Source organism: Cylas formicarius, unplaced genomic scaffold (assembly GCF_029955315.1).
Source record: "Cylas formicarius isolate icCylForm1 unplaced genomic scaffold, icCylForm1.1 PGA_scaffold_9__14_contigs__length_23061073, whole genome shotgun sequence".
Classification (NCBI taxonomy): Eukaryota; Metazoa; Arthropoda; class Insecta; order Coleoptera; family Brentidae; genus Cylas; species Cylas formicarius.
Window position 1 is genome coordinate 6,475,423 of NW_026844365.1, and position 18,929 is coordinate 6,494,351.

At 33.4% G+C, this 18,929-nt stretch overlaps 1 protein-coding gene across 2 annotated transcripts in view; it reads right to left on the reverse strand.

Moving 5' to 3' along the window:
* Nucleotides 1-1,995: 1,995 nt before the first annotated feature.
* LOC132707565 (N-acetylneuraminate lyase-like) overlaps nucleotides 1,996-18,929 on the reverse strand; it is a 20,086-nt gene continuing 3,152 nt past the window's right edge. For both annotated transcript variants that reach the window (XM_060679470.1, XM_060679471.1), the window contains 3 exons: nucleotides 13,589-13,903; nucleotides 12,809-12,954; nucleotides 1,996-2,126 (listed from right to left, as the gene is read on the reverse strand). In XM_060679470.1, the coding sequence (XP_060535453.1) occupies nucleotides 2,106-2,126; nucleotides 12,809-12,954; nucleotides 13,589-13,903 (482 nt within the window). In that variant the 3' untranslated portion in view covers nucleotides 1,996-2,105. The remainder of the gene's footprint in view (nucleotides 2,127-12,808; nucleotides 12,955-13,588; nucleotides 13,904-18,929) is intronic.

Here is an 18,929-nt window from a genome sequence, read left to right on the forward strand (position 1 = left end):
ATTAGTCAGTTTTTATTTTTAAGTGAAAACCGTGCGACGGACTAAATAAAATAAGAGATCAACAAGTCTGCTCATAAATGAATGAAAATGTCATTATTCTTCTAAGAAAATCAGTGGCGTGCCACTGCCTGTCTATGAACAAATAATATTTTGGTTAATTAGATTGCCACTGCACTGGTTATATCGAGAAATTTTTTTGTGAAAAATAAAATATCGATGTAAAATAAAATATCTAGTTTTTAGATACCAACTAGTGTCTTTCCAAAAAAAAAATTAGAAAACTGCCCCTATAAGAAAACATCCAAATTGTTTAAATTTGGGGACCTAGGGGGCCATGGCTAAAGAATGCCACGACCCACCAATTACTTATTAAATGGGTGACTTGAATATTCCGTTACTGCATAAAAAGTGAACAGGTTCGCCATCATGCATGAACAGCGTACTATTCCTAATTAAATATAGCACTCTTTTCTAGCAAAATTGGCAAATCCTCTTCTAAAAGTCGACGATAATCATGGTCATTTAGCCTTTGTGGCAGGGAAAAGGCGTTTTAATTTTACATCATTGAGGTTTTCATTGGCCAAAATATGGTTATTGTGTAAATTTTGATTGCATTTCTGCAAAGATCAGCTTCTTCTTTAAATAGTATTTCTTGGTCAAAGAAAGGATATGCACATGTATGCAACTTTTATTAAAATATGGTCGGTATACAAGAGGAAGTGACCAAGTCCAATATTAACAGTTTGAAGCTATTAATATTTGAAGATTTATAAACAAATATAAAATTCAATTATTTCTTGTAAGTTTATTATAGTGGAAATAAATATTGAAAGTAGGTTTTTGTTAATCTACTACCATAACCAATTTTTTTTATTCTTTCATTAGACATAATATAACTATACCTATTATTCTCCTATTCGAAGGAAGTTAAGGTCAATTTGTTCGCCTAAAATTTATTAACTATTAAAACAACAAATTTACTATTATAACAAATTATTAAAGAATAATAATTACTAATAAGAAAAATTAAGTAGCATTAAAATAATCCTAACATTATATTTTATGATCACTGCTTTCATCTTGTGCAGGTTGGGGGCATTTGTCTCTTCTGGAATTATTACTTGGTTCACGGTTCAGCCATGATACTCGTTGAATAACTGCAGGTCGGTTTAACTAAGTCATCCTTTTTGTTTTTGGATATTGCCAATGGTTCTGAGTAGCACTTTTTTAAATCTGATTCTTTCGGCGTACTACTAGGTCTATCTACCCTTTACTTTTCCTCTTACATTTAGAACTTTTAGAACATCGTTATTGTACCTGAACAATATTAATTTTTTTGTTCCTTTTTCATATCGGAGTTGTTCGATCTTCAGCCATTCTACTTTTTGACCACTTTCGTCTCGAAACGTATTTTTTAATGTTGATTTGTCGAGTTGTTTAAGATTGTTAAAATCATTGTACGTCAGCTGGTGAACATTATAAGCACTTGAAATTTTATTTTTTCCTCTCTTGGATCGTGCTACTGCCATAATTGTTTTCCAGTCATTTAAGTAAAAGACAGGGACATTTCTTTTGGCTCGTTCTAGCAATGAGCAATGATATTAGGAGAACTTGGTCATTTTCTCAAATTAAATTCTAGAAAAAGAACATTAAAAAAATATATTTCAAAAGTTAATACGTTTAGGACATATATTCATATGAAGTTTTCTTTTTAAAAAAGACCACCCCCTTGATTATGGATATTGAATTAGAAAACTTCCTGTATAGTAGAATTTTGTATTTATCATACCTGCAACTTCTTTGACCTTCATATTTTGCTTAAAGGTCCTCAACTACGGACTAAAATAACTTTTAACGATTACCTCCATCATATGGTTGAAATTGTTAACTTTAAGTGATTTGGAAAAATGAGGGTGAAAATACTGTGCTAACAAGTATAAGGTAATTAGTTGCGGATGATCTGCTTTATTTAAAGTATTCTATTTAAATAGATATCCATGGTTTCAGTTCACCTAATAGGACTTGTAAATCTTCATCACCCAATGCTTCCAACGGCGATCTGACTGACCCCAGTTTAATGGGCAGAACAAAATTCGCTGCTGCTTTCAACCTGGGCACGTAAGCATCTGAAATGAGGTAAATTGTTAGTACAATTAACTAATCGGTTAACACTTGGTTTCTATATGAGGTTCTCGAGCGGTAAATCAAACCCAGAAGCCGAAAATCTTAAATTCCTTGGAGTGACTATTGAGCCCACACTCTGTGTTCAATAGTTTTGTGCACTGATTCACAGGCTTATTGTTTCTAATTTCATAGTGAACATTATTAATTTCTAGATAAAGTTAAAATTGACAAGAGTACTTGCATTAAAGAAACCCAGCAATTGGTGGAATAGAGACAAAAATATTCATCAATTTTGAGTAGAAAAATGAAATATTTATTATTTAGACGAGGGTTCGTTCGACACCCATGACACTATAAAGAAGGGTTCATCCTCGAACTACGTTTTGAGTGTAAGTACAGCTGCCTACACTGTACTTCGAGGAAAAGTTGGATGTCAAATACTTTCAGCAAAAAGACATTGAAGATGCAGTGGCAGTGTAATAATTTGTGACTATGCTACTTATCATAGCACTTTAGCTAAAAAAGTACCAATCATGAGTAGGAAAGATACTGATACAAAAAAACAAATAGTTGAAGTTTTCAATCATTTGATAAAGACACGGTGTTGTCGAAACAATTGTCATGTCATAAAATATAATTTCTTCAGTTCTTATTTATTTTGATAAATGGATTTTCATCAAGTAAGAGTCACCTCGGTTCAATAGTTGGAGTTTTGAACATGGGCCGAATTTAAAAACAAAGTTAGACTCAATAGAATAAGCCCGAAAATGTCCGCCCATGTGACAAACTTAATTATAACTCAATTCAAACAGTGCTGGTTTTATTCTTTCAACTTTAACGAGCCTGTTGTTCATTGTCATGTGGAGCGTAAATAGTCTTCTTCTTCTCAAGGTACCATCTCCACTAGTGAAGGTTGGATACAATCTCAGCAAATCCCGCTCGGTCCTTAGCAACCTGGAACAGGGTATGGGCATTCAGGCCAGTCCAATCACGAATGTTCTTTAGCCAGGAATGTTTTCTTCTCCCTATCCCCCGTCGTCCTTCAATCTCGCCTTCCATTATTAGTTTAAGTAGGGTATATTTACTGCTTCGCATTATGTGGCCAAGGTATGCCGTTTTTCTTCTCTTGACAATTGTTAGCAGTTCCCTCTTCTGTTGTGTTCTTCTCAATATTTCCTCGTTGGTTACACGTGCTGTCCATGGGACTTTAAGGAGCCTTCGCAAGGTCCACATTTCGAACGCTTCTATTTTGTTTATGGTGTTTACTTTTAGCGTCCAAACCTCGCACCCGTACAGCAATACAGAGTGGATGTAGCATCTTACAAATCTATATCTCAGCTCAAAGTTAAGCGCAGGATCACATAGCAGGTGTTTCATGTTGTTGAATGTGCCCCTTGCGTTTTCTATTCTGGCTCTTATTTCTGGTTCAGGATCCAAGTGGCAGTTTATCCAAGTTCCAAGATATTTGAAGTTTTCGACCACTCCGATGTCCTTTCCATTTATTGATATCCTTGGTGGAGGCTCTCGAGATTTGCTAATAACCATTACTTTGGTCTTGCCAACGTTTATTTTGAGGCCAAGCCTTTCTCCCGTTATACTTAGTTTTGTTAGTAGCCGTTGGAGTCCTTCTGGCGTGTCGGCAATGATCACCGTATCGTCTGCATATCGCAGATTGTTAATGATCTGTCCATTGATCTTAATACCATCAGTTTCCTCCTGCAGGGCCTCCGCGAAAATGCTTTCCGAGTATATGTTGAATAATAGGGGCGATAATACACATCCCTGTCGTACCCCTCGTTGGATGTCCACCAGGCCCGTTACCAGGTTACCGAATATAGATTTACGCTTGTTGGTGCCAGTACAAATTTTTGATAATCTGGATGTCTTGTTTGTCAAATCCCTTTCTTTCCAGCATTTTAATGAGTTGTACATGTTCCACTCTATCAAAAGCCTTTTCATAATCTATGAAGCAAGCGTAAATCTTCCGTTGTCGATCGTTACATTTCTGAAAAAGGACTGTCATGCTATATAAGGCTTCTCTGGTTCCCAAATTTTCACGGAAGCCGAATTGCGTTTGGCTGATATCTTGCTCGCATTTCTTGTATATTCTTGCATGAACAATCTTTAGAAATAGTTTAAGTAATTGACTAATCAAGCTTATTAGTCTGTACTCGTCGCATTTCTTCGCGTTTGTTTTCTTCGGTATAGGTATAAACATGGATTTCAGCCAGCCTTCGGGTATTATGCCTGTTCTGTAAATATTATTAAAAAGCTTCACAAGAATTGCTATGTTTGTTTCGTCCAGTAATTTTATTATTTCTATGTGTATATCATCTGGACCAGCACTCTTTCCCGCTTTGCACATTCTGATGGCTCGAATTACTTCTTCCTTGAGAATCTCGGGCGCTGTCTCTAGTTCTCTGGTTATATCATAGTCTCTTGTATCTGCACTTTCAAATAGGTTTTGTATATAGGATTCCCAGTATTTCTTAAGTTCCTCGGGGTCATGGATGTATCTGTTGTTGTTATTGACGATTGATGTCGTTTGTTTGCTTTTGATTTTCCCGGTCACTTCTCTTACTTTCTTGTGCATCGCACCGTGGTCGTTCCTCCGCTGTAGCTCTTCTATTTCCTCGCATTTTTCTATCAGCCATCTTTGTTTAGCTTGTCTTATTTCTCTTCTTATTCTTGTGTTCACCTCTTTATATTTTTGCGCATTTCTGTTCTTATATGTTCTTCGCTCTTCCATCATGTCTATTATTTCATCAGTCATCCAATTTTTCTTTTTAGCTCTCTGTTTGGATCCAATTTCTTCTTCTTCTATTATGTTTAAGGTTTCTTGTAAGCATTTCCATTGTTGGTGTGGATCAGTGACGTTCTCAATTTGTAGTTTTGGTATATCGTTCTTAATCCTTATTTGTACTCTAGTGCGTGTAAGAGGATCTCTTAATTTTGTAACATCCACCTTCTGGCTGTTCTTTTTCTTAACTTTCCTAAGTTTTACACGTATATTCCCGACTACTGGATTATGGTCAGAGCCTATATCTGTTCCCGGGTATGTTTTTACACCATATATGCCGTTTTTGTATCTCTCGTTGACCAGAATATAGTCTATTTGATTTCTAACTATATTTTCTTCAGTATGTTGTGGCGATTGCCATGTATATAATCGCCGGGGGTGCAGTTTAAACCAGGTATTTGTGATGCACATGGATTCCTCTTGACAAAATTGTATTAAGGTATCGCCTCGAGGATTACGCTCTCCTAATCCGTATCTACCCACAATTCGATCTACTTCTCTCGATCCCACTTTGGCATTAAAGTCTCCCAATAATATGGTCAATTCATTTCTTTTAGTGTAGGATAAAAGGTCCTTTAGTTCTTTATAAAAGTTGCTTAATTCCACCTCGGATTTGTCGGCAGTGGGTGCATAGCATTGGATCACGTTGATGTCTACAGGATGTGCTCGTATTTTTAAAAGCAATGAACGATCTGAGTGAGGAATGAAACTGACCACTGTTCTTTCAATCTCTTCGGTTACTATGATACCGACTCCATTCGGGTGGGCTGGAAGTTCATTTCCAGAGTATTACATCACTGACTCATCGGATTTGATTTGTCCACTTTTTGGCCACCTCACTTCACTAACTCCGAGAACGTCTATTTTGATCCGTTTCATCTCTTTGATGATGTTATTCAACTTTCCTGCTCTGTATAGACTTTTCAGATTCCAGGTGCCAATTTTTATGGCCGAAGATTTGTCTGTTTTGTTTAGTTCCACTTTCGGGTGGGTCCTAGCATTGATCGCGGGGATTCTTTGCACCCCCTATCTCGCAATCCAAAGCTGATTAGAATAGAAAAAAGTGGCAGAATTCAGCCATTCAATCATTCAATTCAATCATTTTCGAAAAATGAACCAAGGTTATATTACTTTAAAGTGGATATGTTTTTGCAAAATACCAGTGAATTTGTCAAGAGCATTACAAAAATATATAAAATTCTATGCTTGTTTTTAATATTTACGTTTTGATAAGAAACTCGTTTTTGTGAGGTAGCAGGTATACTGGGTGCTTTCTAATTCTTTGGGTCCATTTTAAAAAGAAAACTTCATATGAACATATATCCGAAACGTCTTAACTTTTGAGATAAAATATATTTTTTTAATACATGTAATACCACCTTGGATATTTTAATGAAATTTGGCACGCATGTACTATGTAGCAAGGGACGTAAGTGTACTACAATTTTTTTTAAATACACCAGTGGCGGACGAATTTCATTTTTTGTTTCACTATTTTGGCAGACGTTGATGGTACGCCACTGATTTTTTTAAAATAAAAAAATTTATTATTATACAATATTTTGATTAATTCGGTCGCCATTGCACTGGTTAAATTGAGAACTTTTTTAGTGAAAAATAAAATATCTAGTGTCCTTAAAAAAAACAGTGTTCTTTTTACCTTGACAGTTTTAATGAAATATTGTAACATCCCAACAAGATAAATAATAAAAGATTTAAAAAAAGAGCACTTAATTTTTAACAAAATTGTCTGTTAATAAATTAATAACAAAGTTCAAAAAAGGTAGAACCTGGAAACTGGATAAGTTGTTGAAATTGTCGCGCACTTTTTGAAGTATACTTCTAGTGTTTCTTATTAAATCGCAGGAAGCTCTTATCCTATCCTTCAACCTTTTTGTTTATTGATTTGTTAAATGGGGATATGGCCATTTTGTCTGTCTGGCAGAAAAAAGAGTCCTACTAGGTTATTTCCAAGGATTCCAGCTCAAACATTAAAAAAAAAATATGTTGGGGCTGTTCGTCACAGAGACATTGGAGACTGAAATTCATATAAAAGATTACGAAACAACATTGTTAATAATAAAATAAGGTATGAAAAAGACAAATACTTCAGAGAAGTGATAGATGAAAATAAGCAAAATTCAAGAGAGCTATGGAAACATTTCAAGACATAAGTCCCGAATAAAAGTTTATCCGGGCCAAGGGAAATTGTTTTTGAAAATGGACTGGTGAAAACTGATAAGGATATAGCCAGTGAAGATATATCCGCAATAACTAGATTATCCGTTAATTTGATGTGTTTATATCTAAACCAGGATACGGAAAATCACAGCGTCACGGAGTTCGCGAGGTCTGAAAACTTTCATTGGTTCACTTAAAAAGGATTGTGCGTGGAATGAAAAATGTTGGTGGGGGCCATTTCAACAAGAATCTTCAAGGATGCTTTTGCGGTGGTTGGACGTTGTGAATGCATCATTTTCTAAAGGGCAGTTTTCAGAGGAATGAAAGTCATCTTTGGTGGTTCCGGTGCCGAACGTTTCAGGTACTAAAGCTGCATTCTAATTTTAGACCATAGAGACGTTGTGACGAAAACAATTTAATTGTCTCTAGTTCTTGCGAGACTGTGATGGTTAGTATATGTTATGAATTTGTTCTGGCTGTCGATGACAATAGTTTTGTTTTGGTCCTGTTTTTGGACTTTAGAGGAGTTTTTGACACTGTCAATAGCTAGAAAATATGGGTATAAAGCACTTAGCCCTGGATTGGCTAAAATCTTACTTATTTGGCAGAACACAAAAAGTAAAGTATGAGTCATCTGTGTCTGAGTCTGTCTTGGTGGATCATAAGCTCAAGTTGATACCAAGATTGATTGATATGCGTCGTTGGTAAGAACATCGAAGAGACGCAGCGAGATATCAATAATAAATTGTATCGAGTGATTGTATGGCTGTGCAATAATGATCTTAGCATTAATGTCATGAAGTCGAAGTTCTATTTGTGTGGCGAAAAACATAGATTGAGTGGTTTGGATCTGGAGAGTATTAATATTAATATAAATGCCGTTAATTTGCAATATGAGAAACATATAATATATTTGGGAATTGTGATTATATAATGAGAAAGTTCTCACAAAAGGTGGGTTTCATATCTAGAGCAGGCAAAAATTTAAAAAGTTGTACAAAATTGTTGCTTTACACTACTTTGGCGACGCCACATTTGCAATATCGATCAACTTTATTGTCTAACTATAGACTAACGAAACTTCAGAAAATACAAAACAGAGCAATGCGCGCAATTCTAAAATAGAAAAATAGATATTCACCTGTGATGATTAGGTTAAATGTGATACAAATATTAACTGTAAAGCAAAAAGTAAAGTATATTTAAGATAAAAAATAAAATGATGCCGCTATACATTGGTAATAGGGTCAATTAATTTAAGAATTTTCATGACTATAACACTAGAAACCGTACTGATTTCATCCTAGTTTTAGTCAATCGATGTAAAACTACACATATGTTAAAATATTATATTTAATATTAAAGAGTATGGTAAGTTAAATGCTTTTAAAAGATTAATTAAAACTTACGTTTTGTCTGAAATGTTATTGTGATTTTTCCTTTATAATTGTTCTGTTGTGATATACTTTTGTTCTACGTATTTTTGTACTTTTTACTTATTTAAATTTTGCTACTGGCTCGTATATTTAAAATGTATATACGATTGTTTTCTGTTATAAATTTATGCTAAAGAAATAAAGTATTAGTATTAGTATTAGTATTAGTATTAGTATCAAACTGAGACGCGCGAGATGTTCAGATTATTATTAAGTTAAGGATTTTGATTAATAGAATTTAAATCTGCTTCTTCAATTTCTGGAGTTCTGGCACTCCCATGGGCCCTACAGGTACCGGTCAAACTCCTGTCAAACATCTGCTTTGATAACAGAATTAGTAATTCTCACAAACACAGCCTACTAAAATGCTAAGAAACAATTACGAAAATTTTAAAAATACCCCTTAGGGTTTACGTAAGTTACGTGCACGTAGTTCGGATTGACAAAAATGTAAAAATTAAATTTCTTTAGAAATGATTGGAGATTGTAAGAATAATTTTTATTTTAAGAGAAATCAGTCGCGTACCAATAATATCTGCCAATGCCTCTTTCTTTTTGAAAAATTTTACCACTCTGCTAAGTTAAGACGTTTAGAACATATGTTCATACAAAGTTTTCTTTTAAAAATGGACCCCAAAATCGTCTTCTTTGTTATTGACATTCAATTAGAAAACACCCTGTATAATGATAATATTTTTGGTTGGCATTTTCAGACTCCTAAATACAATAAAACTAGTCATTTAAAAGAAAACATTGAACTTCCTTTTAATTGTGCAAAACAAAATTCTTGAATTGATGCTGTCTGAGACGAGATCCCAAGTGTTGATTGCTCAAATTATTTTCTATTATGTCTTAAACATGTTTACCACAATATCACAACAAAATAATAAATAGCCGTGTTTGCTGCTCTCTAAAGGCTATTTCAGTTCCGTTTCTAAAATCTGCCATTAAAAAAGGCACTTATGTGCCGCGCATGACATGCGCCGAACCATTATAGGTCATACAATTGATATGGAAAGACAGTTGTTTGGTCCAACTTCTAGAGATTTGCACTGTGCGCAGTGTAGAAACAAAGATATCAGGTTGGAAATGGATAAGGGGATTCCTACAACGCAATCTGTAGTTTATACTATCAAAAATTAATGTGGGCTCAAAATGGGACTATTTTTGGCTCTGGTCATTTCTAAATTCTCCAGAAGATCAAGTTTTTTAGTTTTTGGGCACTCGTATAAAACAATAACATTTTTGTTTTCGAAGAAAATTTATGCCCCGTGGACAAAAGATGAGTAGCTAAAGCAGATTTGGTCTATGTCACCTCAGGGTCACTTTTTACTAAACTGAGATATGTTCGTTAATCTGGATTATGATCTTCCTGCCAGACTGTCCGATATGAATTTCATTACAATCCTCGCAGTTCAAAGAATAAGAACAATAATCTAGAAAAATAATCTATTGGATAAATTGTTTGTTTTAAACGCTATGGATAAATTCCTGCTCTTAAAAAAATTTGGAGGAAAATTGTATCACATTGCCTTTCAAAAAATCTCGAAAAACTATTTGATAGTGAGTATCTCTCTAGAAAATATGGCTAATAGACGAATAAGTTTTGTGTACACGATGACAAGGAACACACAGATCATGTTTATGTCGGGTATCATACATCTGAAAACTTCGGAAAATACAGGCAGAACAGGACGGGGTGCAAAGTAGACTAGCCTCCACGTGGTGCACCCTAGGCAACCTGATCGTTATCACGGCTAAATAGTCTACAAAGTTGGCTATGTATTGGATCTCCTGGCTATTCACACATGCAAACCTGGCATACGCTAAATAAATAAATAAAATATGTTTCGGATCACCCTGTACAACTTACATTTGTGGGGCACATAAAAAAAAGTCTAACAATCCATGTTCGCTATTGCTGAGACTGTTTTTTTGCCGTGTTAATAAAAAATGCAGACGAAACCCAAATCTAAGCGAAGATAACGCCTCGCTGACCCCGCACCGAAAGCCCTATTTATTCGATTGTCACATTGTAAAATTGCTCTTAATTATTCCAGCCTTTGTATCGGCTAGTCCGAATTGAACTTTATTTTGCTTTCTCTATAAATAAATATTTTTAAAAACGCTTTCCCGAATTTTTAATATTTAAGTGGCGCAGTCGGAACGGATTTTCTAAGTGCAGTAGTAGTGGTGGACAATTAACCAGAATCTTCTGGGACTTTCTATGAAATCGCCAATCGTGGAAAGTTTGAAACTTTTGGCCACTCACCACGTGGATTTTCAAATCCTTCAGCACAGAATCAGCAGCAAGGGAAGCAGAGCGACGGTCTATGTAAAGATACAACCCGCATGTGACGAGTCAGAAAGTTGAGCCGGAAAGGAAACGGAGAAATACGAAACCGTAAGTGCCATTTCCGTTGGCCCCTCCGATGCCTCTGTATAACTTCACTTGAAGGCATTTTTAGGGCTCGCATTGCACGGGATTAGATTAGGAAAAAGAGAAAAAAATCAAATGAAATCAATAAATGAGCGATTCTGAAACCGAAAATCTCGAAAAAGAATTCAATCAAATTTTAAAGTTAGGAAAGAAAAAAAAAACAAGAGTTAGAAAAATGACCCAACAGAGAAGCTCAGATAGTACGAGTAGTGCGGAACCTAGATTTAATTGGAATCTTTTTAAATCAAAGATGGACAACATAAAATCTTACGACGGAAATAGCGACTCGCTAAACAAATTTATTGTCAAGTGCGAGAGATTAATAAATTCCTACGTTAGTTTAGAAGATGCGGAACTAAATAGTCATAGCTTCGATTGTATCATAGACAAACCAGTAGGGAAAGCAGAGTTAATGGTCGGCAACCGATCAGAATTGACAGATTGGTTAAGCATAAAAGATACGCTCGTCCAATGCTTTGCAGATACGAGAAATTTAGAGTATCTAATTCAGAAATTAACTAGAACAAGACCGTTGATAAACGAACATTTAGTTGATTTCGGTGGTAGGCTACAACTTTTAAAGAGTACCGATTTCGGGGTTGAATAAAATGCTTAAATATCTAGCATCAATCTATAAAGAAAATCAAAAGACACAATTTAAAAACATTTTATCTTTCTATCTCAGGTAAATTTTGTCGACTTGAAAGTGATTTAAAAAAAAAAATTAAAATCCGAAATATTTTCCAAATCCAAAACCAATCAATTTTTATATATGGCATAAGCGGGGAAGAAGAGACAATTCACCGTAGAAACATACTTACTTTTTGTAAAGAAGAAACCCACCCTCGAGATGTACGCGTGGAGAACTTATTCGACGACATTGGAATGCAAAACTGTCCCATTACGAAAATTAACCCGTCCGAAGCAATTATAGAACAAATCACTCAAAATTTAGTTCTTGTTCCGCCACAGAAGCCTGAAAAACTGCTAAACAAGTGTAACACGGATCGATATATGCAAACCGAAGTACCGGTACTGCTTAAGATACCAGTAAACTGTTAAATAGAAACTAATGAAGAAAAATTCTTCAACGATGTAAAAATGTAGTTCAGAAAACCAATATTTTTACCGAAAGTCCAATTGACGGAAATGAACGCAATGAAAGTTCTGGATACCCGCAGTCCTTCAAAATTGAATATTGACGAAATATACCAACTAAGAGACTTAGCAGAAAAAATAACACCAGCGATAGAAGAAAGAAATAAGTTCCAAGTAAATGTTATTTTGAAATAATCATGGTTCTAATTTTAGTTTTCATTATTAAGAAGCTCTTCTTGGAAAAGTTACGAGAAATGAAGAAAATCGCATCCAAAGAAGAAACCTCCCAAGAAGAAAATCTTGAAGCTTTTTCCAAAAGACGAAGCCCAAAGCTAAGCGAATATAACACCGCAGCGAAAGCTCTATTTATTCGATTGTAATATTGTAAAATACGCTCTTAATTATTCCAGCCTTTATAAATAAAACTTTATTTTGCTTTCTGTATAAATAAATGTTTTTAAAAACGCTCTCCCGAATTTTGAACATTCTTCGTTCTTTTCTTTTTTGTTTAGACGGAATAAGGTGCCACGTTGCCTTGTTTATATTTTTTTAATTTCCAATAATAACCATTTTATTTCTGTGACATTTTTTTTTATTTTTATACTAGCCACAATAGGGGTGCTATAGCCTTCGCCCTGTAAGACCCTGCAGTGTTTAACAATACATAAAGCTAATATATATACTAATAGCTATATAACTGCATATGAGAAAGGATATGATGTCACATACCGTATTGTTGGTAATGAAGACGACGTACTTGCCGTCGACTGCTTTGAGAACGTCGTAAGCTCGATTAAAGGTGTCATCCGCAAACTTAATTCCTCGCAACGTTGGAATTTCTACTTCGGCTTCCCTCAAAAAATCTAATATGTTCACTGAAATTAAGAAGATTGTCTAAAACGACAAACAAAAAGCAATAAAAAACAAATATTCCAAATATAAAATTACAACAAATGCTTGACAATCACCTACAAGGAAGAACTTTCTTAACTGATAAATATTGTATGTTTTATTTTGCAGTCAACATTCATTCTAATCTCTAGAAAAGCAAATTTTCTCCAACGAAATGATCATGGATTAATAATTTGATGAACAAAGCCTTAAAGATTAAAGAACTGTCCGGAATCGTGAGAAGAGAGAGAACAGTTTTAGAAAAGGCTAGGGCAGGTATCTTAAAGATAAGCTGTGTTATCCAGGTTTATCTTTTCTTGTTCTGTGAGACATAGATGGTGAAGCATGAACAACTCGGTTATTGAAAATAAATGAAGAAACTCTGACTAAAATAAGTACGAGTAAGTACATAACAGCATGCACGGAGCATCTAAACCGGCACGTGGAATAAGAAGAACTCCAGTTAATACTTGAAAGGAATAAGAGTAATGTAAAAGGAAGGATCAAGGCCAACACCCTCACAAGATGGCACCTAGGAGGCAATTAGAGTTGAATTTATTCCGTACACCACCCTATCAAAGGTTTCAGTATAAGAAAATGAATAAAAAAGAAATTTACCATGGCCTACGGTGATTGTTGGAGAATTGTAAAAAATCAGAGGTGTTTCCGGCGCAGACGCAGAAACCAGTTTGAAGTAAGCGACAAGCTCTTTGGTAGTTTTCGGTTTGTAATAAATCTCCGGCAGGCACAGCAAGGAGTCGGCCCCACAATTCTCCGCGTGACGAGCCAGTTCCAACACGTTTGGGGGGCAAGTTCCGCCCACTTGTACCATCAAGTGCTGGTGGGTCACCTTCACGGTTTTCGCCCAGGCTTCGATGAGCATCTTGCGTTCGTCCAAATTCATACTCATCCCTTCGCCGATCGTACCTGTAACTACAAAAACGAGACTGAAAGCAGAGCGTGCTGATAAGGATACGGCTATATCGGGTGTTCGTGATTGGAGTGTCTAAACAGTAAATTTCATAAAGCTTAGATAATATAGTACAAGTTGATGTAACCGACTTTGGGACGGTTTCTGATAAAGATTGGCAAACCTTTTTATTAGAGGAATTATATAGGGCAACATTTTGCTCTATCTAGCTATTTTTTTTGCCGCAATAAAATATTTCAAATAATTACCTCATAAATTCTTATTTTTACATGGTACATTCTAATTGAATGCCATTTAAAATATATAAATGTTAAAAAAATAAAATATATTTTTTTAACATCTCTAATGCCACTTTAGATATTGTATCAAGAGACATAATTTAGTATACCACTATTTTTTTGAAATACACCAGTGCCGGGCGTACGGAATTTCACCTTTTTAGCAGACACCATGGTGAGTCACTGATTACATTTAAAAAAATGATTATTCTTACAATCTGCGATCATTTTTGAAAAAATCTAAATTCTTCAATTTTTTCAATCCGAAGTAATAAAATAAAAACCTCTTCTCTGCATGGTTGTAACAATATCAATAACAATATACTTCAAACAATCGAAGTACGAATACGAATACAATTCTTCCCGTCTTATTAATTTGGTGTTTAGAATATTCGAACATTGTTATTTTAAAAAACAATGGTCGAGTTTACTAACGGTAAAGGTGGTAAATACTGAATTTTGGATTAGTAACTTTTGACTCGAGCACCATCTATCTACCTTGAGATTTATGAAACGTCTAGTGAATCATTAGGTCATTGCAAACATGGGGTTGATGAAATAGTGATAAGAGTTTATATGATTTTAAAACTAAGATTTATTTCAGCTCAGTACCGTGGATAAATGAAACGAAAAATTAGAAATTTTTGCTCCTCACTCTTGACACTTTGAAGTTGGATTAAAATCCTTTCAGGATTTTATTTTTACAGTCAAACAAAAATTGTTTAAACGTCTAGTTTTAAAATCTTTGAAATTTTAAGTAAACAAGTAACAGAATGGAATTACACCTACACTTTTTTTTCAGTAGATGTGTTAGAATTGATCGTAACGTTGAGTACACACAACCTTTTAGAAATCTTGTTAGAGGAATACTTACAAACACACTATAAAACAATAAAATAAAATTGAATTGGATTGAATTGAGACCATCTAGAGTGAGATCAACTCGCATGTTGTTTTCAAGGAGAACGGAAAGGCAATTTTAGATTTGCAAATATTTATTAGTAGGTTAGAACTAGAAAGATAAACCCGAATTAGTTGCTCGGTTTTTAGAACTTTGAGAGTTTACTTTTTGTTAAGGCGATTTTGTCGTTGTCAAATTAAATTTTTAATTTATTTACACTTTTTTGTGTATGATGTGTGAAACCTGTTTAAATGGGTCAGTTATTAATGTTCTTAATCAAGTGCTAGTCAATTTCTAAAACTGTATCAGAATCATCTGAAACCGAACATGAAAATGCAACATTAGGATGGCCAACCTTTGACAAGTTGTGGGCCAAACTTTAACGTCTGAATACATAGGCAAGGTCTCAAAGTAGTGTTCACAATTTTTAACGATAGATAATATCAAACACTGAATAATAATGTAATTACATCTTAGTAAGACTAATCCATCGATTTTTGAATTCATTCCACAGTTATAAATTATTGTCAGTCATTCTTGACTGTTGATTTAGTAGCTTTCATCATTGAAAAGAATTGAAGCAAGCATTTTGTACCATTTTTGTTAGAATATCAAATAAATTGAAGCAGCCTTCCATGTTTTTTAAATAGCAGAATCTCGTCGAAAATTGTTACTTTTTAGCATACAAAACACTGCAAACTTCTGACATGAACTCCATGACAAATTCTCTTGGAACTAATTATAAAACAAGCTATTACAATATGTTGTGTCCTTTGTTCATGGAACAGTTGCTGCAGTTTTTACGAATTTTCGAAACGCGTTGTTGCCGTTTTGTTCAAAAATATTTCTATCAACCAAAAGACCCACCAATATAATAATTAAAAACTTATTTTTGGAACCCATCAGGACACTGCCCTATATCGGTCGACTTTATCAGCCTTTTCTTAAAAAAGTATCATTACCATTTCTAAATATAATCCTGTATCTCGGTTGGTAATGAGTTCAATACCATCATATCATTCTGGTAGAAATTTATTTCATAATTATGGGATATATGTATTCAGAAATAAAAAGAACTTTATAAAGAGATTCGTTGTTTTAACTCCGGACAGCGAAACAAAATTCCTATACCTTTTTTATTTATTTATTTATTTAGATACACTGTCAGGATAAACCTAACAGGGACATAGGTGACAAATAAAAAAAATGCAAAATCGACAGCAAAATGCTAAATACAACATAAAATAAAACAAAAATAATGGTATGCCATTAAGAAGCGTATTGCTTATATCATTGGGGGCTACTTATTATCATGCCTGAAACAATAGATTTTTAAGAATTTTCGTTGTACAGCTTCCAGCTTCCTTGAATGAACTTGGTTAAACGGACTACATAAATTATCAGCGTATTCTAATTTAGATCTAACAAATGCGTAGTACAGTGCAGTTTCATTGATTTAATAATGATGAAGTAATGATAATCCGTAATAATTTAACTTGGAAAAGTCTAGATTTTCAGCTATAACTTGGGTGATATTTGCCAGATTAGTGATGGTAATAAAATCCCAAACGCCAAAATTTATTTGGATCAAGTTTCATCTCACACTGAGCAGACAGTGCATACAATTTATAAGAGTTATTAAGACCTGATTTAATTTTGACCCTTAATAGTTTGAATTAATTGAGATCATTGTCATTGGCTTTGTCAAAACATTCAAAGAAGCCAATCTATCTTGGTAATACGACCATACATTAGATGGAAATTGGCTTTCGGGAAATTATATTCATTACAAGGCAATATCGGAAAATTACGTTTTAAACTGTGACTGAAGTTAAGCTTGCAAAAAACATTCAACACGGGATGATGCCTGTCCTCAGACACTAAACAATAGACTTCTCAACCATACAGATGTTATTATAAAAAAAGCAGATTAAGCATATTACCATAATCATTAATACTGATAACGAGCAGAAAATCATTCAATTATTCTATCCTATTTTATTCTATCAAGAATGTGTTATAATTATACAAAAATTCGAAGTGTGATTGAAATATAAGGGTATATAATTCATTAGTAGTTGAGGGAGGGTGAAAAATAATCGTCAATTTTGACCCAATTTTGATGCAACAAGAACTCCCCCGCCCCTAGAAGAAAAAGTACTGTTACTGCGATAAATTAAGTAGTGACTAGGAGATAATTCGTTACTGTAAACTGAGTCGTTAAATCACGTTTCCGTCAAAGTTACAATCTGACAATCATTCGAAGCCGAATATAAAATGTCCCCCCCCCAGGGGGTCGCCAAGATCTGATACTTTTCAATCATTATAAATAAAATTTTAAAATTAGTATACACCCTACGTACAAATATAAATACAAATAAAAATCATTCAAAATACTATTGTAGTTTTATTATAACTATTTTTTGAAAAAAGTGGCAATGCAAAACTGTTATGTAGGGCCTATAGATGAAAATATGGAAGTAGCATATCATACTAGTATATTGCTACATGCTGAAGTTAGGTGGCTATCAAGATGTCGAAGTTTGAAACCATTATTAACTTTAAAAGATGAAGTTCTTATATTTCTAACAGAGCAAAATTCTAATTTGGCCGATTATTTTCACGATAATTTACCGCTTCTCAAGCTATGCTATTTGGCAGATATTTTTGATAAAATCAATGATATGAATTTATCAATGCAGGGAGTCTGCGTTAATATGTTTATGTTAAAAAATAAACTTGAGGCCTTTGTTTAAAAAATTCTTATATGGAAGAACAGAGTGGAAAGTGGATCGTTCGAAATGTTTCCATTTACTGACGAGTATATAATTAGTAACAATATTTCAAAAAAAGATACTACTATAACAAAAATTATAGTTAATCATTTGAAGGATATGGAAGTTTACATGCATAGGTATTTTCCCAATGATATCGATACACAACAATGGATTTGCAATCCGTTTTCAATTGAAATGGAAGAAATTAATTTTTTAAACTTAAAAGCACAAGAAGAATTTGCCGAATTAACAAGTGATACTACCTTGCGACTCAGATTTTCTCAAGTGCCTGTGCATGAATTTTGGATAGAAATCAAATCAGAATATCCCCTACTATCGGAAATGGCAATGAACAAATTACTGCCATTTTGTACAACATGTTTATGTGAATCAGCCTTTTCCACATTAATTTACATAAAATCAAAATACCGTTCAACTTTAATAAACGTTGAAAATTTATTACGATATATATATATATATATATATATATATATATATATATATATATATATATATATATATATATATATATATATATATATATATATATATATATATATATATATATATATATATGATGACACTATATTCCGGGATATCATCCGTTCGCTCGTTGAACTCCGACTGGAATCCTGCATCCGACTGGAATCCTGCAAATCTTGCATCCGACTGGAATCCTGCAGACGTTTCGCCAAAATCTCACTTGGCATCTTCAATGCTCGTGCTCCGAAAACACTTCGAGTGTTCGTGTATATATATATATATATATATATATATATATATATATATATATATATATATATATATATAATATATATATATATATATATATATATATATACATATATACATATATATATATATACATATATACATACATACATATATATATATATATATATATATATATATATATATATATATATATATATATATATATATATATATATATATATATATATATATATATATATATATATATATATATATATATATATATATATATATATATATATATATATATATATATATATATATATATATATATATATATATATATATATATATATAT